The 26706-nt window shown below is 39.1% G+C and overlaps 1 protein-coding gene across 1 annotated transcript; it reads left to right on the forward strand.

The window, feature by feature from the left end:
- The first annotated feature begins 347 nt into the window (after positions 1-347).
- On the forward strand, positions 348-25729 carry LOC119723473 (versican core protein-like). The gene is made up of 8 exons (XM_038194149.1): positions 348-387; positions 933-990; positions 1870-1899; positions 2157-2318; positions 2834-2922; positions 7494-7638; positions 7803-7913; positions 24961-25729. Exons 2-8 carry the CDS (start codon positions 939-941, stop codon positions 25041-25043), a joined length of 672 nt encoding a protein of 223 aa, XP_038050077.1. The 5' UTR covers positions 348-387; positions 933-938; the 3' UTR covers positions 25044-25729.
- The last annotated feature ends 977 nt before the right edge of the window (positions 25730-26706 follow it).

The raw sequence follows: 26706 nt of genomic DNA on the forward strand, positions 1-26706 counted from the left end.
TTTTTATATCAAAACTACATAAGTAGTACATAGCACATGAAATATGGCTACCATCACAGACATAGGCCTGTCGGTATGCGCTATTCACAACTTCACCATTACTTGCAAAGACACGATAGTAAATTGCTGCTCCTACTTTAATACACGCAAAATTACTATAGACACCTACGACTGTAAATAAGGACCTATCGTTGCAATTGATAGACCTTTAATGGAAAGCCGCTTATATCTTGCTGTCGCTCACTGATTGGCTACAGTAGACCACGCCAATCATTCCCTGGACAGCTAGCCGGATGAATTGTGCGCATGCGTCTCCTATATTCCTCTTTATTAAAGACCCTGCCGTTGATACAGCTGAGCATATCTGGCGATACTACAAACTCTAAGGTAAGTCGGTCGGTCGACTTTTCCGATTCTTGATAGTCTTTAATTGTTGAGTCTGGACTACATGTTAAATTGTTGCATTGTTTTCTTCTTTTAAATTCAACGTTGCTTTAGTCTACTGAGGTTCCTATGTTCCATGTGCTGGAAAATGACTAGCTTATCTATACTATCACAATACATTGCCTGCAGAGAGAAGATCCTTATACAAACCACTTAAAATGAATCAGACATCATATTCATCTTTTCAACTGGACGCTTATTACAAACTTGTGCCTTCTAGAGAAAATGTAATAGTGTTCCTAAAAAAATTCGATGAATAAAAGAAGAAAAAGAGTATGTACATGATGGCAAAATTCGTTTCGGAATGGAAATTATTTTCAGGCGGAGTGAGTTAGGGCGAAAAGCCATTTTCCTCCGTCCCACCCCAGTAGTCCAAAGCAAAGCACTGTACATGTATACCTTATTAACCCATCCGACCAGTGCAAGTATATTACTTGCTTTGATAATCTGCTGCTAGGTTGCAAAATTCGTTCTCCTTAACCCTTCAGACCATCATGGAAGCACCATTGGTTCTTGCTATCATCGTGGGCTGCCTCTTGACTATAGGCAAGTAAACGTTTCATGAATGCTTTGTTTTCAGTAAATCATGCAGTTTTTTATGTCGGGCTCTACTTAACGAATATCAGTTATGACAGACAGTAACGTAACAGTCACGTAACCGATCATGCCACCACTGAATGCTTGGTTACAAATGGGGTCGAAGAAGTGACAATCAGATAAAAGCGAGACTTCTATCCCTACCAATCCTCCTTTGTGGGGTATAAATATTTAAACACAGATACTGAAATTTGTATCCTTGTGGTGACATTTCTTTGTTCTCGTGGTACTTAAGTTTTTTTCGAGTTTGAAAGTACAGTTTTAAAATTCTCATTTTAACTAGAATTAATTTCCTTGGCTGAAATTCGGACTTAATATCCCTTTTCTAAAATTCTGCCATTTGCAACGTATCAACATACCTTGGAAATTCCTAGTTTTTGAGTAAAATCCATATATCTTTTTCGTGAAAACCTTGTGGAGACGCATTCATCTTTAGAAATTGCCCTGTAGAGACGTATACAATCTTTGGGTCCCTATTGTGTGCATGCATCCAGAGGGCACGGTGTATCAGATCGTGTAGAATTGTAGACGTTTACGTCTTAAACATTCAAGGGGTGGAATTTACGGAATGTTATCAGGCTTCGGTCACAACGTTTCCATATTCTGGCTACAACCACGTCGAAAAGATCTAAGCATTTACTCTGATTGGTATACGTGTCATTCAAGTAATGACGAATTGGACTAGATGTGTGTGTTGTCAGTGAGATCACCGAGATGCACTTTGATTAAACAGACGTGTCCTCTCTAATTGATTAATCCTCACCGAATACAGTTATATCTTAGCATCTCTATGCCAATTCTGGTGTTTTACTTTTGCTTCAATTTCAGGTAGCAACCCTGTTGAAGCTAATAACCCTGGTAAGTGATAAAAAGTTCAAGCAGGTTTGGTTGGTCTTGTATTTAACGTTGATGTTGTACTTTTTTTTCATCAACTTCATAAACTTCATCTTTGAAAAGGTAAATTGGTAAATTAAAACCGCAAAGCCGCAATTATCTACACCTAACATTTAAATTCAAGTAATCCAACATTTAAACAAAATTGTACTTCGCCTTTTTTTCTTCACAGCTTTTCAATACTAATTATTTCGTTGAAATTGCTTAATTTTTCTGTGCAGATCCCTGCAACACCGGCTGGCATCACTTCCAGGGCAGTTGTTACCTGTTCTGGACCAAGACTCTAACGGACCGCACTTTTGATGGACATCAGAAGAACTGCATAAACAAAGGTGGCAACTTGGCCAGCATTCACAATCACGCCGAGAATCAATTCATCTATGGTATGTTCCTTTTGCGATCTAGGGATCTGTTCCATTTATGATCAATCGCAAAAATACTAACTTTATTTCTTTTGCATTCTAATGATTTCTCTCGTTGATTAGGTTCACGATGTTGAGCATTTGAACATTCGTATTTACCCTAACTTCTACATCTCTCCAAATTCTTTTAATTTGCCCGATTGATTTGCCACATGGTAGCAGCAGGATTCGTTTGATTGTACATCGGTCGCTACAGCTCATAAATATATTGATAGTGTTGACAAATTTTCTTTTTAATAGTCCAAAGCAATTCCTCAATTTCCCCAAAGTGATAACTTTTCCACCTCTACACTGTTTGTTCAATGTTTGGGTTGAAGCCATCCCTTTTCAATTTCACTGCTAAAACATCCCAATGGCAATCTTCAGGCGGTGGCAAATACACACCAATGACTCTGGGCGGGGTGTATACCTATGTTCCCAAGTACCGATGTTCCCCAACCCAAACCCTAACCTTTGTTTGTTATTGTTCCGTACAGATAAAATAAGGGCTATCGGTGGTTGGTTCTGGCTCGGATTCGAGGACCACAATGGCGATAAGGTCCTGCAGTGGACGGATCGATCGCCGGTAAGCAGTGATCGGCCTACTCTGGAGGCCCGTAAATTAACATCATGGCAATCTCAACAATACGTTTCCGGCAGAATCCTACTCGAATAGATAATGTTAACGTTTGCGGTTAACTCAACACAATACAACACATCATGTACATTAAATGGAATGACAATATAATGTCGTTCCCCAAAAATGGTTGGGCTCCCCTGTTGACTCACTTTCAAGTGGGTACAAACAGATTTTATTTCGATTGCAGTGTAACTCAGGGAATGTAGCATTCAAATTTCACCAAGTTTCGGGAAATTATCTCATGTTGGGATTGGCGTTGAATTGAAAAACCACATTGTTTTTTTAAAACTCATTCTCGCGCTTTGGTCATTCATATTGAGTTCTTGCGAGACTGTATACTGTAACGGACACTTTGTATATCACTTGTTGTTGCTTTGTCCAATAGCCGCCGTCGGAGGGCTTCGGCAGCACATTGCTGGCGCGCGGCGTTAGGTCACAGGTGCGCTGACCTGGGCCCGGCGTTGGGTCACAGGTGCGCTGACCTGGGCCCAATTGGACGGTGCTGCTAAGCACATGATTTTCTGCTAACAGAGCCTCCGTCTATTTCATGGAAACCGTAAGCATAAGCACAGCAAAAGGCACGCTTAGGCCAAAAATAAAGTCTCCCGTTTCTGGTATAAAAAAGTGCCCAAAAAAGTGGTGCGCCGACGCGGCTTTTTTTTTTTTTACCTGACTTTTTTGCTTCAAATGTCGGCTGATGACTGCAAATGGTGCCCGACTAAGCTTAGTGCAAATATATGGGAGTCCAGAGAGGCCACATAAAGCTTATTCTCGATCATAACCTCATTTTAAAACACGTTAAAACTGTGCAGTAGCAGGATTCCAGTCAAACCAGTGAGTTTGGCGGTTTTGAGACATCATCTTTCATTGAAAAACTTTTTCATTTTGTCGACGCAAATGTCTACGGCGACGCGCGCGCATACCAGAAACCGGAGACTTTTTTGGGGGGCCTTACCTCAGAGGAAAAATTTGCTTAACTTAGTGACGTAACAATAGAAATCTCCATGCACGCGCGACCGTTAACACACACGCCGTGAAATAGTGCTTAAGGTTAGCAAATTTTTCTGCTATGCTAAACACAACTTTTCTGCTAACTGTTAAGCAGCGCCTTGAAATCGGGCCCTGGTTCGTTTGTCTGGCTACTAGCGCGCTCTCCGGAAACTGCCTATAAGTAGGTTTCTTTCGTATGCGTGTGTCCCCCTTTCTAGCGTTTTGCTTGACTCGGAGGACAAGAGCCCAAATAGGTTCCCGCTACAATACGTTAAAGCGGAGTAACAGGGCAATGGCTTTGTATCGCTTGGAAAGGCATGAGTAAACTTGTGCATTCGTTGATACTGAAACAACAAAAGCACACCCTCTAAAATACCTGCAACTCATCAGGTCTTTTCATGCCTTTAAAACACAATAATGGAACTTTACAGGTGTTAACGTTCATGCGTGATTTCGATGTTCCTAAAAATAAAATGAAGCCACGAACCAAGACCACGCTCTTTATCCAAGCAAATGAGTCGCACATTCAGCCTGATTCCATGGCCATCTGCACATTGAGAGGTGCAACAAATTAAGAGTCATAACAATAGATTACATTTTTTTTATTCAATAAAAAACCGTAAATTATTTCAAAAACTGTACTTACACTCGAAGAAAAAATAGGCAATATTGGGTAAAATCGTACTCCTTATGACAGTAAGAAGGGAACATGGTCGTTGTGAGGGTAATCTTGACAGAGCTGCTGTTGCGTCAAATTTTAATCCCACACTGTTTACCCATTTTACGCAGAAAAGACGTGAACTTTTACTAAAAAAAAGTGTTTAAAATTTCAGTATACATTCCTAAGTGCACATACAAGTCATTTCTGGCTTGATAACGTCATTAGTCAAAAACGGGAATCGAATACTGATTTAGTTCTGAGTGGATGTTCATTGTAAAGTTAAATAACGTATGAACATTTGGAAAATATAAGTGTATATATTCATAACACCGAACTTCCCGTTTGCTGACGTCACAGTATTTGGAAGCAAAATGTGAACATTGTAATGGTATCGTTATTTGGGCTAAGAAAATTATACGACATGGATCAAATGATAGAATTGAATTTAAAATATGATCGTTGGCAAATTCTCATAGAATTAACTTCCTGTCTGATGACGTCATGAATTTGAAACCGTCCCAAGTTATCTGTGGTTAATCAAAGAATATCAAGGGGCGATTTGGCAAAATTTGAACCTAAGGTTTTAAAATTAAAGAAAGCAAACACTATTTTATGTGCCATGGGGGCGCCCTTTTGGATGATGACGTCATCACACTGTTTTTTGTGTCTAGCATTCGTCACAAAACACTTTCATAATATATATGTCTGTAGTAAAATGCTTCCGCTTTTGAGTTATGTTCGGTTTCTATTGCACTTTCGGTATGATCAAGCGGTTTTGTGTCCGGCTACACGAAATGTTTCTCACGGCATAGTCTACAACCTCACGAAAAGAACGAAAAGAAAATTCTATTTAGTTCAAAAGATATAACGCAAACTATTTTGTCAAAATTTGCCCTTAAATCGCTTGTTATTCGATATCTGATGACGTCGTGATGACGTAACAAAATTTACAACATCTTCGAAACATGGTACAAGTTCACACAAGGTTTTGTGATCATACCGTTAACCGCTCAGAAGAAATTGTGCTTTGTTTTGACTTCAGGCGAACGTCTTCATTTTGAATTCACCTAACTTTGACCTTCTGGTAGACCCGGAAGTAAAGGTCAAGCGAGTTTACGTACACGACAAAAAATGTTAAGCAGTTAAATGGTCTGATTACAGAATACCACCATCATTGATTATTGAGTTCAAGATTTATAAGTGAAAGTAATTGGTCACTTTTCCAGCTAAAATCACTTGTAACTTGACACCCGATGACGCCATTATAACCACTTAGGTTGATGGTCGATATATATTTCAAGTTACAAATCCATACTATAAACCGTTTAGGAGAAACCCGCGTAAACGTGCAGTAGGGAAAAAAGAAAAAAAAATATCGTTACAACTCCAAAGAGTGGTCGGGTTGTGCCCGACCACTCAAATATATCCTTCCATTTACAAAGACTAGCCAGTTTATTGCCCTTTAGATCTTTCTTGCACACGAAAATGTGATTGATAAATGGTTACGCACATTATTACAGTGCGACTCACCAACACACCGGTTTCGCTGTACGTGTTGGATGCCTTCGGTACCTGTGTTGCATTATACACAGCACCGACAGACTGACTCTATTTATATGAGAGTATGGAGTTTTAAGTCATTGCTCTTCAAAGAGCAATGAAAATGAAAACATGGGTAATTAGCATGAAGAATACATGATGATCGCACGTTCACCACGCCAAAATAGTCTACGATGGGTAGAAGGTTACATGTCGTGAGCTAAAACTCTTGTAGTTCAAACTTTCCTTTAAACATGGGGACCAGTTCTGCCAATCTCCACGACGTCAAAGTCTCTCGTTCGTCCTCCATCTTGAACAATCCGCATGCCCCTACAATGCGATGCATACATGACACCGCGAAGTAACACTCCACGTGTTAAACCATATTTTTTCGATATTAAGTTGTTTGCATTTTTAAGCATTATTCATCAAGGCGTACCATTGCACGAAGTTTCAAAGCTTCAAGAGCTTTACTTTCATAATTAAGCTAATTATCCATAACAACTTTTGCTTAAAAGTGACAATTTTTGTTTTCACGAAGTAAACACTCAAGTTCATTTACCAATGCAATGCATGGCGCGAACTCTCCTCAGATGTGAGCAAAAATGTTTTCACGAAGTAATACTCTCTTTGTATTTGTTTGAAACACAAACGGGTGAAAAACAGCAGATTTTATAAATTCAACTCATCAAGTGTCCACAACGAGAAAATCAACTGAAAATACTTTGCCGTTTTGACGCAGTGTTGTTTTAGAAAGCGTTCAACTTTAGATGCCGTTTTCTCCGACTGGTAGTTTTACTGGTATGTGGGAGAGTGTTACTTCGTGGTGTTGGTGACGACATGCAGCGTAAACTTCTGCCCAACTCGGAGTAGGCCTAAACAACAACGCGTTTATCAACAGGCTACGCATTATTAAGTAAAATTTACCTTGTGGAGGGGTAATACACTTGTTTTGTTATTACACAAGCGATGCGTAATAATGTTTTGGGGTTTAAAAATGTACTCAATTTTTAAAAGAAAGTCGAAGAATTTCAAAACTTATCTGACCACATCAAATGACTGATAAAAACAAACAAATTTGCTTTCTGAATTCAACACCAATCTCCGCTTTATAACGAATTCCTCGAAACTTGGACGAAACAAATTGCTATATTGCGAATGACACTGGACTAAATTAGAATGGAACCCAAATGCGTTCTTGAATGAATTTAAAGTATCTTCCCATGTAATTTGAATGATACAGGTCGTCAGGTTAACATCGAAAGACCAATTGAAGGACCTATTTTATTGAAATCTCAAAGACGGGACTGTCTCTTTGTGTTTGTAGGCAGATTACTTGAATTTCGGGAGTTCCAACTTGCCCTCTGGTCGCAGGCTGTGCTCGAACATGCAGTCAAACTCTGACAAATGGAGTGTTTCTCAGCATTGTACGAGCAACGCACAAAGCAGCGTATGCAAGAAACCAGCAAACCGTAAGTTTTATCGTAACTTCTTTCTCAAATCACATAACGTTGACATTACGCATTCATCACTTTTCCACACGTCAGTTTAGTTGTGCTTACGTGTTTGATTTTGATTAACGTGGAAATAATAACTCAATGCTGAGCATAAAATAATGATTTGGATTAAACTGCAGAACTGCCTTGTGAAGCCGCCATTTGCCTGAATGGAGGAATCTGCGTGCCAAGTGGTTCAAGCTACACTTGCAAATGCGAGAAAGGCTACACTGGCAAGTACTGTCAGAAAGGTAATGATAACTAGAGCTAGTCGGTTTGAAAACAGAACACAGGGCTTTTTCGCATTTTACTAATGTTTATGTGTTGTTGGTCCTTTTGCAGTCACTTTGTAGAGTGCTTCATGCAGTTAAAGGTTGTTCAAAATGCTTAGAATAATGTCTAGAATAAAATTTTATTACATGACGCCACATGCCCTGCAATGACGTCATCTTTACAACACTTGTCAATGCACATTTTGTCATTGTGGTCCTGGTTTGTATTAAGTTTGAAGTCAATCCGATGAAAGGAAGTGTTTAATTTGAAAAGCGGAATGTAATTGTAAATATTAAAAATAATCGTAAAATAATCAACTGATGACGTCATGATGGCGTCATTTCAGATTTTGCATACTAGTACCATTATCTAGCTATCTACCAAGTTTCATGACGATCGGACTTTCTCTTATATGTGTTTTCGGAAATCGCATTTTTGATGACGTCACGATGACGTCACACATTTTTCAAAATGTTGTGCATAAACTTATTACATAACAAACCAAATACAAAAAGAGTTTTGAATTTTGCAAGTTGCGTTCGTGAGATATGGCTTCAAGGTCCAACAAATCAAATATTCATATAAAATCACATGATCTTGTCATCATGACGTCACCTTATTTTTCACCTATTACACATCCCGGTCTACCCACATACCAAGTTTCAACCCAATCAGACTAACAGTTCTGTAGATATAGGACTTCAAAATATGCACGTTCATGATGACGTCACGTGTCCCATGATGACGTAATCATGACGTCACTCTTCGGGACATCCACCCATCCACCAAGTTTTATGACGACTGGGCATTACCTTATATTTGTTTTAAAAATTCGCATTTTTGATGACGTCATCATGACGTCACACATTTTGCAAAAATGTGTGCATTATACATTTTCCTAAAATTAAAATGCAAAAAGAATTTTGATTTTAGCATATTGCGTTCGAAGGATGTGGGCAAAGACATCAACATGTTAAAAATATATATAAAATAACATGTTGACGTCATGATGACGTCACTTCAATTTTTATGTAACACATTCCGGCCTACCCCATTCCATGTTTCAACCCAATCAGACTTATCGTTCATGAGATATAGGGGCTTAAAGTATGCACGTTTACGATGACGTCACTTGTGCCATGATGGCGTCATTGTAAAAATACTTGGCAGTCATTAAAGTTTGCACATTTAAGATGACGTCACGTGACCCACGATGACGTGATCATGACGTCAACTCAGTTTTCATCTATAACACATCCCGGTCTACCTACATACCAAGTTTCAACCAAATCAGACTTACAGTTCTGTAGATATAGGACTTTACAATATGCACTTTTTAAATGACGTCACGTGACCCATGATGTTGTCATGATGACGTCTCTCTTTGGGACACAACTTTGCTATGATCTCCGTGCGCTACCAAAAGAGGGCGCCCTTTCACCTAGCAACGACGTCCCAAGGGCGGAACTTTTCGCTGGTTGACGCGCACCGTTCCTGGTGTGTGACGCGCGTACACCAAGGGATTTGTTCTATGTACACGCAGTGGCCGCGCACCCCCAACTGTACTTCCTTTGCCGGTGAGGGGGTACGGATAGGGACTATGGCTGTGGTAACGTTCAATGATGTATGACAAAGATTAATGCCAACAGTGGCACTGAGAAAAAACGTGTACAAAGTGTATGGGATGTAGGCGTCAAAAAGAAATGTAAACTAGAACTGTATGTCTGTCGAAACAGAACACAGGGCTTTTTCGCTCTGGAACCATGTGAGTGTAGCGAGCATAAGGCCGGTGTGGACGGTAATTCTGTCCCCCGGTAAAAGTGTCCGGGGGACACAATTACCTAGGTAAAAGTGTCTCCCCTGTCCCGTTAATTCTGTCCCCCTCCAGGTAATTCTGTCCCCTCCAGGTAATTCTGTCCCCCCTGGTTTTGCACGCATAAATTGTTATATTGATGTTATTATAATAAATTCAGCGCACAGGGTATACATTTTTAGATTTTTCCACCCTTCCTCAATGATTATCAAAATGAAATTAACGTTTAGATGTTAATCAACCGATCTATGTTTCTGCAAGAAAGCAGAAAAGGCACGCGTAGTAATACTCAACCTATCGCTAGCGCGCACGCCCTCCGTAGGTGCGGTACACTCGCGCGCACGCCCACCATGCAAATCGCTCGCTCCCGAAGTCGTCATCAAAACGGGAGTTTTTTGCCGCGCAAAAACAGTTAATAACTTTACTAATAAACAGTCTGGGTGCTAGACTTGTGACGTTGCACGGGGACACATTTACCAGGGGGACACATTTAACGTCGTGCAAGGGGACAAATTTACCTAGAGGAGGGCAGGTTTACCTAGGTAAAAGTGTCCCCCCGGACAGATTTACCGGGTCACGACCCGGTAAATCTGTCCGGGGGACACATTTACCAGGGGGGACAGAATTACCTGCCACACCGGCCCTATGAAGAACGCGAAGTGCTTGTTTTTGTATGAACATATACGTACTGCCACTAGAATGAAAACGTCTTGCAGCACTTCTATTTTATCGTACTGCCACTATTTTACTAAAGCCTACCAATGAAAGAATGAAAACGTCTTGGAGCACCTCTATCTTATTGGTGAGTTGTTCAACAAGGGAAATTAATATTCATGAGTTGACAATGTGGCGCTTGGTCCGTCCGCGCCCTCACGACCACGTGCATGTGTGGTGTATGGGAAGCAGGCGATGCCGAATCTGGTCAATGTATACCCACTTGCGGTTTATGCTTGCTTTGGATGAGTCGGCATTTTTTACTCTCTCTGCCGCAACTCGCGCAAGGCTATTTTTTTTGCCGACGCCGTGTCAACTGTGTGAACAATTTGACAAGCTGGGAACTTGGCACTGTTGAGGCAAATGTTTACGCTATCATTTAATGGGCAATTCAAGATTATATCTGTACGGATTGATTTGTTAGCAATTTTTGAAAAAGAAAAGGTCTTTTCAACGGAACTTCCGATCTAATGACGTCACACGCCTAAAACTTCGCACACGTCTTAAGTGGGTCTAGGTCATCATATACACCAATATTAAGGCGATTTCGACAAACTTCGCCACAGACATCTATTAAAAAAACATTTTTGAAAAGTTTCCACCTTTCGCCAGAGGGCGCTCGAAGATTGCATGACCTCATCGGTAAATGATTTGAAAAATACTATCAGCAAAGAGACTAACACCCTTAAAAGCAAGTTCATATCTAGTACCACTTTTAAATAATAAGCCAGTTCCGGTTTTGGTCTTTTTCGACCGGAAGCAAGGGTCACGTGATTTCACGCACACTAAATGAAATACAGTCCTCAACCTACTCTACCACTTGCCGGCAACAGAATGCTGCGGACGCGTACGGTGGATTTCTTATGCATTTTCAAATATTAAAAGTGTCACAATTTAATTGCCTATAAATAAACACCGGATGACGTCATCGTGACGTCATCATTACTCAATATTGTTTGAATTAGGGTCTTTGCTTGGACAAAGAGTGGTGTAAATGAATTACTGGCAAAGAGACGAAAATGCCCATTGAAAATAGACAATTTTTTTTAAATTTCTGTGTACAAAGTCTATGGGAAAAATTAATATTTGAAATTCTATAATAAATCGCGTGATGACGTCAGCATGACGTAGTGATTCGGCATACATCTGCAGGTGATGTTCTAAGTGTGTGCCTTATGTGCCAGGCTAAGTATGTGCCACGTGTACAAAGTCTATGAGATTTTGTGCAAAAAAGATGTGGAAGAAGAAGAGGAAGAAAGAAAACTAGAAATGTGTTTGTGTACAAACACAAGCTGTTTCGGATATTTGAAATACTCTGTGCACGTGACGAACAATCAGTGACGTCACTATAAATGTCATCTATAACAGCACATTATAATACGTACATGTCAAGTTAAACCAAATCCAACATTATAGTTCTGTAGATATAGGCCTATAAAAGAATAAAATGCCTCTTTAAGCGACGTCATTTGACATTTGATGATGACGTCACTTCAATTTTCATCTATAAACCATCCCTGTGAATGTGCATACCAAGATTTAATCAAATCGGACTTGTACTTTCGAAGTTAAAGCGATTCGAAGAAATGCTAATTTAATGTCACGGCACGTGACACATGATGACGTCATCGTTATGAACTCACTGGGGACCACCTCAGGCTGCTGCTCTTACTAGTGTCTGACAAGTGTAAAGTCAATCAGACAAACATGTATATAAGTAAAAAAGTGTATCAGTTTGAAGAAAAATGTATACAAAACCAATAGGGAAACAATACATCTTTAATATGATGTAACCTGACACCTCATGATGCCACGATGACGACTTTCTTCTAAGACCATCTGTGGGTGGTAGTCTAAGTGGGTTCCAAGTCTAACATGGATTGTATTTACGAAAGGGCCAAAGTATAGTGTTTTAAAACGTGTACAATTAACCCTATGGGGAAAATGCATCTTTAATGTGACGTAACCTGAAACTCACGATGACGACTTTCTTCTATGACCATCTATGGGTAGTGGTCTAAGTGTGTACCAAGTATAAAGTCGATCGAATTTACGAAAGTGCCAAAGTGGAGCGTTTTAAAACATGTACTAAACCAGAGGGGAAAATGTGCATCTTTAATGTGAAGTAACGTGACACCTGATGACGTCACGATCACAAATTTCTTCTAGGACCCTCTGTGGGTGATGGTCTAAGTGTGTATTAAGTGTAACGTCGATTGGATGTACGAAAGTGCCGAAATGGAGCGTTTTAAAATGTGTACAAACCCTATGGGCAAAAATGTATCTTTAATGTGATGTAATCTAACATCTGATGACGTCACGGTCACGAATTTCGTCTAGGACCATCTCTGGGTGGTGGTCAAAGTATGAATTAAATCTAAAGTCGATCGTATTTAGGAAGATGCCAAACTGGAGTGTTTTAAAACGTGTACAAAACATATGGGGAAAAATGCATCTTTAATGTGACGTAACCCGACACCTGATGACGTAACGATCACGAATTTCTTCTAGGACCATCTGTGGGTGGTGGTCTAAGTGTATGCCAAGTCTGAAGTCGATGGCATTTACGAAAATGCCAAAGTGTATGGGTAGAAGAAAAACATGTACAAAACATATGACAAAAAGTGGACAAATAAGAAACTAGAAATGTGTTTGTGGACAAACACAAGCTGTTTCGGATATTTGAAATACTCTGTGCACGTGACGAACAACAAGTAACGTCACTGTAAATGTCATCTATAACAGCACATTATAATACGTACATGTCAAGTTACAACCAAATCGAACATTATAGTTCTGTAGATATAGGCCTATAAAAGAATAGCAATTCAAAGAAATGCTCATTTAATTGTCATGTCACATGACACATGATGACGTCATCATTATGAACTCACTGGGGACCATCTTTGGCTGCGGTCTTACTAGTGTCTGACAAGTGTAAAGTCAATCAGACATATAGAAGTGGAAAAGTGTTTGGTTTGAAGAAAAATGTGTACAAAACCAATAGGGAAACAATGCATCTTTAATGTGACGTAACCTGACACATCATGACGCCATGATGACGACTTTCTTTTAGGACCATCTGTGGGTGGTAGTCTAATTATGTTCCAAGTGTAATATCGATCGGATTTACAAACGTGCCAAAGTAGAGTGTATTAATAAAACGTGTACAATCCCTATGGGGAAAATGCACTTTTAATGTGACGTAACCTGACACCTGATGACGTCACGATGACGACTTTCTTCTAGGACCATCTATGGGTAGTGGTCTAAGTGTGTACCAACTATAAAGTCGAATTTACGAAAGTGCCAAAGTGGAGTGTTTTAAAACGTGTACAAAACCTATGGAGAAAATGTGCATCTTTAATGTGAAGTAACGTGACGGCTGATGACGTCATGATCACAACTTTCTTCAAGGACCATCTGTGGGTGATGGTTAAGGTGTGAACCAAGTGTAACATCGATCGGATTCACGAAAGTGCCGAAAATGGAGTGTTTTAAAACATGTACAAACCCTATGGGGAAAAATGCATCTTTAATGAGACGTAACCTGACACTTGATGACGTCACGATCACGAATTTCTTCAAGGACCATCTGTGGGTGGCGGTCTAAGTATGAATTAAGTTTAAAGTTGATCGGATTTACGAAGATACCGAACTGGAGTGTTTTAAAATGTGTACAAAACATATGGGGAAAAATGCATCTTTAATGTGACGTAACCTGACACCTGATGACGCCACGATCACAAATTTCTTCTAGGACCATCTGTGGGTGGTGGCCTAAGTATGTACCAAGCCTGAAATCAATCGGATTTATAAAAGTGGCAAAGTGGACTGCCAGAAGAATCGTGTGTTAAACCTATGGAGAAAAAGTCTGAAAAAGGAGAAAAAAAAAAAGAACTAGAAATGTGTTTGTGGACAAACACAAGCTGTTTCGGATATTTGAAATACTCTGTGCACGTGACGAACAATCAGTGACGTCACTGTACATGTCATCTGTAACAGCACATTACAAAATGTATAATACGTACATGTCAAGTTACAACCAAATCAAACATAATAGTTCGGTAGATATAGGCCTATAAAAGAATAAAATGCTCTTTTAAGGGACGTCAAATGACATTTGATGATGACGTCACTTCAATTTTCATTTATAAACCATCCCTGTGAATGTGCATACCAAGTTTTAATCCAATTGCGCTTGTACTTTCGAAGTTATAGCGATTCGAAGAAATGCTCATTTAATGTCACGTCACGTGACACATGATGACGTAATCGTTACGAACTCACTGGAGACCATCTTAGGCGGCTGATCTTACTAGTGTCTGACAAGTGTAAAGTCATTCAGACTTACATGTATAGAAGTGGAAAAGTGTATCAGTTTGAAGAAAAACGTGTACAAAATCAATAGGGAAACAATGCATCTTTAATGTGATGTAACCTGACACCTCATGACGCCAAAATGACAGCTTTCTTCTAGGACCATCTGTGGGTGGTAGTCTAAGTGTGTTCCAAGTCTAACGTGGATCGCATTTACGAAAGTGCCAAAGTAGAGTGTTTTAAACGTGAACAAACCCTATGGGGAAAATGCATCTTCAATGTGACGTAACCTGAAACCTGATGTCGTCATCTCTGGGTGGTGGTCAAAGTATGAATTAAGTCTAAAGTCGATCGTATTTAGGAAGATGCCAAACTGGAGTGTTTTAAAACGTGTACAAAACATATGGGGAAAAATGCATCTTTAATGTGACGTAACCCGACACCTGATGACGTAACGATCACGAATTTCTTCTAGGACCATCTGTGGGTGGTGGTCTAAGTGTATGCCAAGTCTGAAGTCGATGGCATTTACGAAAATGCCAAAGTGTATGGGTAGAAGAAAAACATGTACAAAACATATGACAAAAAGTGGACAAATAAGAAACTAGAAATGTGTTTGTGGACAAACACAAGCTGTTTCGGATATTTGAAATACTCTGTGCACGTGACGAACAACAAGTAACGTCACTGTAAATGTCATCTATAACAGCACATTATAATACGTACATGTCAAGTTACAACCAAATCGAACATTATAGTTCTGTGGATATAGGCCTATAAAAGAATAGCAATTCAAAGAAATGCTCATTTAATTGTCATGTCACATGACACATGATGACGTCATCATTATGAACTCACTGGGGACCATCTTTGGCTGCGGTCTTACTAGTGTCTGACAAGTGTAAAGTCAATCAGACATATAGAAGTGGAAAAGTGTTTGGTTTGAAGAAAAATGTGTACAAAACCAATAGGGAAACAATGCATCTTTAATGTGACGTAACCTGACACATCATGACGCCATGATGACGACTTTCTTTTAGGACCATCTGTGGGTGGTAGTCTAATTATGTTCCAAGTGTAATATCGATCGGATTTACAAACGTGCCAAAGTAGAGTGTATTAATAAAACGTGTACAATCCCTATGGGGAAAATGCACTTTTAATGTGACGTAACCTGACACCTGATGATGTCACGATGACGACTTTCTTCTAGGACCATCTATGGGTAGTGGTCTAAGTGTGTACCAACTATAAAGTCGATCGAATTTACGAAAGTGCCAAAGTGGAGTGTTTTAAAACGTGTACAAAACCTATGGGGAAAATGTGCATCTTTAATGTGAAGTAACGTGACGGCTGATGACGTCATGATCACAACTTTCTTCAAGGACCATCTGTGGGTGATGGTTAAGGTGTGAACTAAGTGTAACATCGATCGGATTCACGAAAGTGCCGAAAATGGAGTGTTTTAAAACATGTACAAACCCTATGGGGAAAAATGCATCTTTAATGAGACGTAACCTGACACTTGATGACGTCACGATCACGAATTTCTTCAAGGACCATCTGTGGGTGGCGGTCTAAGTATGAATTAAGTTTAAAGTTGATCGGATTTACGAAGATGCCGAACTGGAGTGTTTTAAAATGTGTACAAAACATATGGGGAAAAATGCATCTTTAATGTGACGTAACCTGACACCTGATGACGTCACGATCACAAATTTCTTCTAGGACCATCTGTGGGTGGTGGCCTAAGTATGTACCAAGCCTGAAATCAATCGGATTTATAAAAGTGGCAAAGTGGACTGCCAGAAGAATCGTGTGTTAAACCTATGGAGAAAAAGTCTGAAAAAGGAGAAAAAAAAAAAGAACTAGAAATGTGTTTGTGGACAAACACAAGCTGTTTCGGATATTTGAAATACTCTGTGCACGTGACGAACAATCAGTGACGTCACTGTACATGTCATCTGTAACAGCACATTACAAAATGTATAATACGTACATGTCAAGTTACAACCAAATCAAACATAATAGTTCGGTAGATATAGGCCTATAAAAGAATAAAATGCTCTTTTAAGGGACGTCAAATGACATTTGATGATGACGTCACTTCAATTTTCATTTATAAACCATCCCTGTGAATGTGCATACCAAGTTTTAATCCAATTGCACTTGTACTTTCGAAGTTATAGCGATTCGAAGAAATGCTCATTTAATGTCACGTCACGTGACACATGATGACGTAATCGTTACGAACTCACTGGAGACCATCTTAGGCGGCTGATCTTACTAGTGTCTGACAAGTGTAAAGTCATTCAGACTTACATGTATAGAAGTGGAAAAGTGTATCAGTTTGAAGAAAAACGTGTACAAAATCAATAGGGAAACAATGCATCTTTAATGTGATGTAACCTGACACCTCATGACGCCAAAATGACAGCTTTCTTCTAGGACCATCTGTGGGTGGTAGTCTAAGTGTGTTCCAAGTCTAACGTGGATCGCATTTACGAAAGTGCCAAAGTAGAGTGTTTTAAACGTGAACAAACCCTATGGGGAAAATGCATCTTCAATGTGACGTAACCTGAAACCTGATGACGTCACGATGACGACTTTCTTCTAGGACTATCTATGAGTAGTGGTCTAAGAGTGTACCAAGTATAAAGTTGATCGAATTTACGAAAGTGCCAAAGTGGAGCGTTTTAAAACGTGTACAAAACCTATGGGGAAAATGTGCATCTTTAATGTGAAGTAACGCGACACCTGATGACGTCACGATCACGAATTTCTTCAACGACCATCTGTGGGTGATGGTATAGGTGTGTACCAAGTATAACGATGATCGGATTTACGAAAGTGCCGAAACGGAGCGTTTTAACACGTGTACAAACCCTATGGGGAAAAATACATCTTTAATGTGACGTAACCTGACACTTGATGACGTCACGATCACGAATTTCGTCTGGGACCATCTGTAGGTGGTGGTCTAAGTATGAATTAAGTTTAAAGTCGATCGGATTTACGAAGATGCCAAACTGGAGTGTTTTAAAACTGTGTACAAAACATATGGGGAAAAATGCATCTTTAATGTGACGTAACCTGACACCTGATGACGTCACGATCACGAATTTCTTCTAGGACCATCTGTGGGTGGTGGTCTAAGTATGTACCAAGTCTGAAATCAATCGGATTTTAAAAAGTGGCAAAGTGGATTGGTAGAAGAAACGTGTGTTAAACCTATGGAGAAAAAGTCTGAAAAAGAGGAAGAAAAAAAAACTAGAGATGAGTTTGTGGACAAACACAAGCTGTTTCGGATATTCGAAATACTCTGTGCACGTCATGAACAATCAGTGACGTCACTAAAAATGTCATCTATAACAGCACATTATATGTACATGTCAAGTTATAACCAAATCGAACATGTAGGTCTGTAAATATAGGCCTATAAAGAACAAAATGCCCCTTTAAGGGACGTCACATGACATTTGATGATGACATCACATGAATTTGTCTATAACCCATCTTGGCATTGGTACGATCACAAATTTCTTCTAGGACCATCTGTGGGTGGTAGTCTAAGTGTGTACCAGGTCTAACGTCGATCGCATAATTTACAAAAGTGCCATAGTAGAGTGTTTTAAAACGTGTACAAACCCTATGGGGAAAAATACATCTTTAATGTGATGTAACCAAACACCTGATGACGTCACGATCACGAATTTCTTCTAGGACCATCTGTGGGTGGTGGTCGAAGTATGTATCAAGACTGAGGTCGATCGGATTTACGAAGGTGCCAAAGTGGAGTGTTTTAAAATGTGTACAAAACATATGGGGAAAAACGCATCTTTAATGTGACGTAACCCAACACCTGATGACGCCATGATTACAATGGACCATCTGTGGGTGGTGGTCTAAGTATGTATTAAGTCTGAGGTCGATCGCATTTATGAAGGTGCCTAGGTGGAGTGTTTTAAAACGTGTACAAAACATATAGGGAAAATGTGCATCTTTAATGTGAAGTAACGTAACACCTGATGACGTCACGATCACGAATTTCTTCAAGAACCATCTGTGGGTGATGGTCTAAGTGTGTACCAAGTGTAACGTCGATCGGATTTACGAAAGTGCCGAAATGGAGCGTTTTAATACATGTACAAACCCTATGGGGAAAAATGCATCTTTCATGTGACGTAACCTGACACTTGATGACGTCACGATCACGAATTTCGTCTAGAACCATCTGTGGGTGGTGGTCTAAGTATGAATTAAGTTTAAAGTCGATCGGATTTACGAAGATGCCAAACTGGAGTGTTTTAAAACGTGTACAAAACATATGGGGAAAAATGCATCTTTAATGTGATGTAACCTGACACCTGATGACGTCACGATCACAAATTTCTTCTAGGACCATCTGTGGGTGGTGGTCTAAGTATGTACCAAGTTTGAAATCAATCGGATTTCAAAAAGTGGCAAAGTGGAGTGGTAGAAGAAACGTGTGTTAAACCTATGGAGAAAAAGTCTGAAAAAGGAGGGGGGGGGGTAAAAAAAAAAAAAAAAAAAAAAAAAAAAAAAAAGAAAAAAAAAAATCTTAACGAAAACAAGAGCTGTTTCGGTGTGTTACCGAAACAGCTAACTAGAAATGTGTTTGTGGACAAACACAAGCTGTTTCGGATATTTGAAATACTCTGTGCACGTGATGAACACTTGATGAAGTCACTTCGAATGTCTAAAGAGAAAAGTCAATCAGACATAATTATAGTCCAAAGTATGAATTGAAGAAAAACGTGTACAAACCCTATATGGTAAAATGCATCTTTAATGTGACGTAACCCAACACCTGCTGACGTCTTGATCACAAATTTCTTCTAGGACCATCTGTGGGTGATGGTCTAAGTGTGTGCCAAGTCTAAAGTACATTGAATTTACGAAGTGCCAAAGTGGAGTGTTTTAAAACGTGTACAAAACATATGGGGGAAAATGAATCTTTAATGTGACGTAACCCAACACCTGATGACGTCACGGTCACAAATTTCTTCTAGAACCATCTGTGGGTGGTGGTCTAAGTACGTATTAAGTCTGAGGTCGATCGAATTTACGAAGAGGCCAAAGTGGAGTGTTTTAAAACGTGTACAAAACATATGGGGAAAATGCATCTTTAATGTGACGTAACCCGACACCTGATGACGTCACAGTCACAAATTTCTTTTAGGACCATCTGTGGGTGGTGATCTAAGTATGTATTAGGTCTGAGGTCGATCGGATTTACGAAGAGGACAAAGTGGAGTGTTTTAAATCGTGTACAAAACATATGGGGAAAAATGCATCTTTAATGTGACGTAACCCGACACCTGATGACGTCACGGTCACGAATTTCTTCTAGGACCATCTGTGGGTGGTGGTCTAAGTACGTACCAAGTCTGAAATCGATCAGATTTTAAAAAGTGGCAAAGTGGACTGGTAGAAGAAACGTGTGTTAAACCTATGGAGAAAAAGTCTGAAAAAGGAGAAAAAAAAAAGAACTAGAGATGTGTTTGTGGACAAACACAAGCTGTTTCGGATATTCAAAATACTCTGTGCACGTGATGAACAATCATTGACGTCACTAAAAATGTCATCTATAACAGCACATTATACGTACATGTCAAGTTATAACCAAATCGAACATATAGGTCTGTAAATATAGGCCTATGAAGAACAAAATGCCCCTTTAAGGGACGTCACATGACATTTGATGATGACATCACATGAATTTTCATCTATAACCCATCTCGGCATTGGTACGATCACGAATTTCTTCTAGGACCATCTGTGGGTGGTAGTCTAAGTGTGTACCAGGTCTAACGTTGATCGCATAATTTACAAAAGTGCCAAAGTAGAGTGTTTTAAAACGTGTACAAACCCTATGGGGAAAAATGCATTTTTAATGTGATGTAACCCAACACCTGATGACGTCACGATCGCGCATTTTTTCTACGACCATCTTTGGGTGGTGGTCTAAAAATGTATCAAGACTGAGGTCGATCGGATTTACGAAGGTGCCAAAGTGCAGTGTTTTAAAACGTGTACAAAACATATGGGGGAAAATGCATCTTTAATGTGACGTAACCGAACACCTGATGACGCCACGATCACAAATTTTCTTCTTGGACCATCTGTGGGTGGTGGTCTAAGTGTGTACCAAGTGTAACGTCGATCGGATTTACGAAAGTGCCGAAATGGAGCGTTTTAATACATGTACAAACCCTATGGGGAAAAATGCATCTTTAATGTGACGTAACCTGACACTTGATGACGTCACGATCACGAATTTCGTCTAGAACCATCTGTGGGTGGTGGTCTAAGTATGAATTAAGTTTAAAGTCGATCAGATTTACGAAGATGCCAAACTGGTGTGTTTTAAAACGTGTACAAAACATATGGGGAAAAATGCATCTTTAATTTGTTGTAACCTGACACCTGATGACGTCATGATTACAAATTTCTTCTAGGACCATCTGTGGGTGGTGGTCTAAGTATGTACCAAGTCTGAAATCAATCGGATTTAAAAAAGTGGCAAAGTGGACTGGTAGAAGAAACGTGTGTTAAACCTATGGAGAAAAAGTCTGAAAAAGGAGAAAAAAAAAAAAAAAAAAAAAAAAAAAAAAAAAAAAAAAAAAAAATCTTAACGAAAACAAGAGCTGTTTCGGTGTGTCACCGAAACAGCTAAAAAGAAAAAAAAAAATCTTAACGAAAACAAGAGCTGTTTCGGTGTGTACACCGAAACAGCTAAAAAGAAAAAAAAAATCTTAACGAAAACAAGAGCTGTTTCGGTGTGTACACCGAAACAGCTAAAAAGAAAAAAAAAATCTTAACGAAAACAAGAGCTGTTTCGGTGTGTACACCGAAATAGCTAAAAAAAAAAAAGAAAAAATTTTTTTTAACGAAAACAAGAGCTGTTTCGGTGTGTACACCGAAACAGCTAAAAAATAGAACTGTATGTCTGTTGAAACAGAACATAGGGCTTTTCTGCATTTATGTTAATTATCAATTTCAAGGCTTCTAATGCAAAAAGAATTTTGAACTTTGCATGTTTTGTCAGTGTGATATGGCAAAAAATATATTTAAAAAATCAAAAATATACATAAATCGTAAAAAATCATAACAAAAAAGGTTATGGCGTCATCATTATCTCATGTAATGATGACGTCATAACATTTATTTTTGCATCTGGGTCTAGCCACATACTAAGTTTCAGCCCAATCAGATTCGCCATTCATAAGATATAAAGGCTAACAGTTTGCCCCTTTAAGATGACATTACATGCTCTGTGATGATGTCATCGTAACAATGCTTGCCATTGCACGTTATTTTATTGTGCTCTTTGCTTGTATCAAGTTTAAAGCCAATCAGATGAATAGTAGTGTAAAATTTGATGAGCAGAATAAAAACTGTAATTTTCAAAAAAAAAAAATTCAAATAATGACGTCATTGTGACGTCATTTCAGATTTTGTGTACTGGTGCTATTATCTACCTACCCACCAATTTTCATGACAATCAGATCTTCCCTTATTTGTGTTTTAAAATATCGCATTTTTGCTGACGTAATCATGATGTCATCCATTTTCCAAATTTTGTGCATATATCTGTTGTTGCCCAGCGAACCTAATACAAAAAATATTTTGAACTTATCATATTGCGTTAGTGAAATATGGCAAAAATCTTCGATGACATGATGATGTCATGATGACGTCATCTCAAATTTTATCTATAACACTTCCCGGTCTAACCACATGTTGAGTTTCAAACCAATCGGACATACCGTTCAGTAGATATAGGGCTTTGAAATATGCAACTTTGCGATGACGTCACATGACCCATGATGACGTCATTATGACGTCGCTCGTCCGCATACATCTATGCTGTATGGACTATGCCTATGCAAACTTTGAACGATATGCAACAAAGTTTAATGACAAAAGTGGCGTGTAAAATAAACGTGTACAAAGTCTATGGGGAAAAAAAAGGGGAAGAAGAAGAAGAATCAGAAACAAAGTTTAATGACAAAAGTGGCGTGTAAAATAAACGTGTACAAAGTCTATGGGAAAAAAAGAAGAGGAAGAAGAAGAATCAAAAAAAGAAAGAAAGGCTTTTCCGCAACAATGTGGAATAGCCAAAAACCAGAACAAAAATAACGGCTTTTTCGCAAACTTGCGAAAAAGCCAATTATATATTCAGTTCATTTTTTCCTTTCAGATTTTAGTAAAAATGTGAACACAAAGGTTTGGTAATACTATGTTTGTTAGGGGTGCATACATATGTTCCCCAATACCGATGTTCCCCAACCCTAACCCTTAACCTAACCCTTTATACCTAACCCCAATCCTAAGGATTTTGGGGAACATCGGTATTGGGGAACATCGGTTAGACCCCGTTTGCTAGTATACAAGTAGCCTTTCGCCAAGGCCATCGTGGCTTAACTTGCATGTCGGCATAAGACAAAGCAGCGAAAGAGGGGAAGCGACTGGAGCGGGAGACCACACACGCGAGTGGCGAAGCCAGGAGGCTTTTCCAAACTTGTCAAGAATTTCTTGTGTGTTTCTTTATTATCTCGATAATTGCTACCCTAAAATTCCAACCAATCTTTAGCCTTTTAGGACACGCGTGCATGGCTACTACCTGGACGCGTCGACGCGCCCGGTTGCTTGCACAACATTTAAAAACAAAACATGCGAGTCTCGTTTTCCACGAGATCGTGACCGCGTAATTGTTCTTTCATAATCTTACTTTAATATTACTAATTAAAGTATTGCAAGAAATTATTAAATTTTGATTGTATAAACTATTTTTTTTTCATCCGAACTTATTGTAAGTTGCTCTTACGCCTTCCTTACTAACCCTTCTTTCACAAATGGAAGCAACTATGCAAAATCCACGTTATGATTGGTTAACCTTTCAACACTCTACTTATTTGTATAAACAATAGGAATGATTCCACAAAATCAAGTTAGAAAAGGCCTCGTGGCTTCGCCACTCGTGTGTGTTGACTTAATCTTTGCTCCAGTCGCTTCGTGATTTCGCAGCTCCGCCGATCTAAGCCATGGCCTCGGCGAAAGTCAAGTATACGAGTCTATTTTGCATGTCAGGGGGCGAACGCCCCGTGCAAAGCAGTGAGTATCCGCACCTTGCAGTCACACGCTGGCTTTCGCAATTATGAGTCTTTTCGTGAGAAACTGACCTAAACTTGTCGATAAAACAACGTTTTCATGAAAATTGACACGTAAGTAAGTGGCATTGTGGTAGTGTGTCTTTATGTGCATAAGGTTGATTTCGAAAAAGCTCAGACGAGGTTATGCTGTAACCCCATGCAACTTGTAGCCCTGCAAATTGTCGGAACCCCATGCTAATTGTTGTAATCCAAGGCAACTTGTTGTTACCAATCGCAACTTGTTGTAACCCCAGGCAAATTGTTGTAATCCCACGCAAAGTCTTGTTACCTCTAGCAAATTGCTGTAACCCCAAATAAATTGTTGTATTAACCTCCCCCAAATTGTTATAACCCAGGGAAAATGGTTGTAACCCCAAGCAACTTCTTGTTATTCCAGGCAAACCTTTGTAACCCCCATTCTTATTGGTTTTGAAGATCCCTCCCTTCGCTTTCCCTCCGTTTATGAAGTTTCACCTATTTCTTGAACCACTGTCGGAATTGACAGGTGACAGGTCTTGCCCATAACAGTTTTAATGGTCTTCCTGTATGCTTAGAGAAGCAGCATTTTGTTTGATTCTGGGTGGACCGATGCCTTTGAAATCTGTTGTACTTTTGGTTTTGGCCTGGTTTTCCTTACTTCTTTGCGGAATGAGATGAAGTCTTTTCAGTACCTTGATGATCATTTCAATAATTCACAAATACAGTACTTGCAATGGCAATTGTACAAGATTGAACTAAAACACAAGGAGTTTAAGATAATTTTTTTGGAACTTTGTTACATGGTGAGTAAATGATACCTTTAATAGTATTAGCATCCCATATGGTGGTTGGATCACTCGATAAGAAGCACTAGGTTTTATTCTCCTGCCACATGCAAGTTTTCTGCAGGCTTTCCAGTGTGTTCAAGTAACGCCTGATAAAACATACGAAAAACCTATCAGAAAACATAGAGCATAAAGTCCTCGTATTCAATGTTATCTTTTGATTTTTTTTCTTTAGATGTTGACGAGTGCAATACGGCCAACTGTAACTCCTCTCATTGCATTGACGGCCTTGGCTCGGCCAAATGCCTGCCGCAGTAAATAAAACCAGACCGCCTTGATATTCAAAATGACGCATTAACATTATTAGGGTCTCGGTATTTGGTTTTTCGTATTTTATTTGTGGATAAGTCAGTGTCTCAACTTTAACTATTTATGTAAAAGGCAAAGTAAGGAAAAGTATATATTGAGCTTGACATTACATCACCCATTTACTAATTCAGAACATTTGCAGATACTCAAAAGAGCAACTGCCAAATTAGGACTTAATCGTCACTGTGAAAACACATTTTTTTCAAATGCTACGTCAGCAAGCGCAAGCCAATGACCTCAAGAGCATTGGGGTACGGTTTGCGATCACAGGATTTTAAGACAGACAGATTCAGCAGGCTTCATTTTGATTAAATTCAGTCCATGTAGGGCCTAAACATTAGTTTGTTTGTTTAACGGAACAATAATAAACAAAACGCGGGTTTAGCATTGTGCATTATTCATTTCCTGAAAGCCCAAAGATTTACCCAGTGTAATTTCTTTTCTCAGTTCGGTTGAATCGGTTTTAGGGTTTATTTTCGATATAATCTTCTGTAATTGATTTTTCATTCAGATTTGTTTGCAGGTATGTTAACAATATCTTAGTTTCAATAGGATGTGGTTTTTCGGTTAATACTACACAGATATAATTTCCAAAAAACTAAATGATAAAGCTCGTTGCAGAGATGTGAAAGGATATGCACAATAGCAAAAATGTGTTGGGTTTTTAACAACGTCTGTAAAAGCTGCGTCTATTTGTTCTGAATATTTGCGAAGCCGGTTATGACTTCAGTGAATAATTCAATACAATAAAACTGCACATTACAAACATGGTGTTCGGATGAGTTCATGCGCGTTCGCTGATAGGCGGCTTTTTAATGGAAGCTGGTGCTGATGTTACGGCTGATGTACAGCGCCTCCCAAACTGCCCGCAACATTTTTGGAAACACGTACTCCCATTATTTTTTTATATCATTTTTAAGCTTGGAATCTTAACTTCATTCCTGGTAAGTTTTGGTATTGAAATTATTTGTGTTCAAAAAAGGGCATGCCAAAAACAAACACAACCGATTTCAAGAAAATCAATCATTCGCATTTTTTGCTTCATTATGTTCATGATGTTAAGATCTCGTTGTCCGTTACCTATCGTGTTTCCTGTTCTTTTTAATCCACGTAGAGTACACCTTAAATTAATTCACAATCTTGTTCTTCGTTTCAAGAGCGATGTATTTTTTAACATAAATCAACTTTTTTTTGTAATTCCAACAGCTTGTTGACTCGAGTTGGCATCTGATGTACCGCATCATCGATTTTCTTTGAAATCGGTTGAGTTTGTTTTCGACATGCCTTTATTTGAACGATTCAAAACTCTTTAAATATTAAACCAATATTCGCCAAGGATAAAGTTACAATTTCAGGTTTTTAAATGGTACAAAAAAATGACGCTGCAGCCTCGCACAAAAAAAAACGTTTATCATTGCAAGCTTTGTGCTGGGAGTGCTGAGTCTGTACAAGAAGGCTGTTGCCAATACATGTCCATAATGTGCAGCTTCCACTTCACCAAATGCCTTGCAGCCATGGCTCCTAATGGTTCAAATCCCTTCTCCCTTTTCAAGAAAGAAGTCTCTCATGGTCCTCTCTGTATTGGACATGGTGTCGGTATTTCTAACCCTTC

The sequence above is a fragment of the Patiria miniata genome, unplaced genomic scaffold (genome assembly GCF_015706575.1).
Source record: "Patiria miniata isolate m_02_andy unplaced genomic scaffold, ASM1570657v1 HiC_scaffold_1, whole genome shotgun sequence".
Classification (NCBI taxonomy): Eukaryota; Metazoa; Echinodermata; class Asteroidea; order Valvatida; family Asterinidae; genus Patiria; species Patiria miniata.

Bases quoted from the DNA above. Each gene is read 5' to 3' on its own strand.
- LOC119723473 (XM_038194149.1), top strand. From the start codon at position 939: ATGGAAGCACCATTGGTTCTTGCTATCATCGTGGGCTGCCTCTTGACT. The intron at 991-1,869 runs GCAAGTAAACGT...CTTCAATTTCAG, and splicing joins GGGCTGCCTCTTGACTATAG to GTAGCAACCCTGTTGAAGCT. The intron at 2,923-7,493 runs GTAAGCAGTGAT...TTGTGTTTGTAG, and splicing joins AGTGGACGGATCGATCGCCG to GCAGATTACTTGAATTTCGG.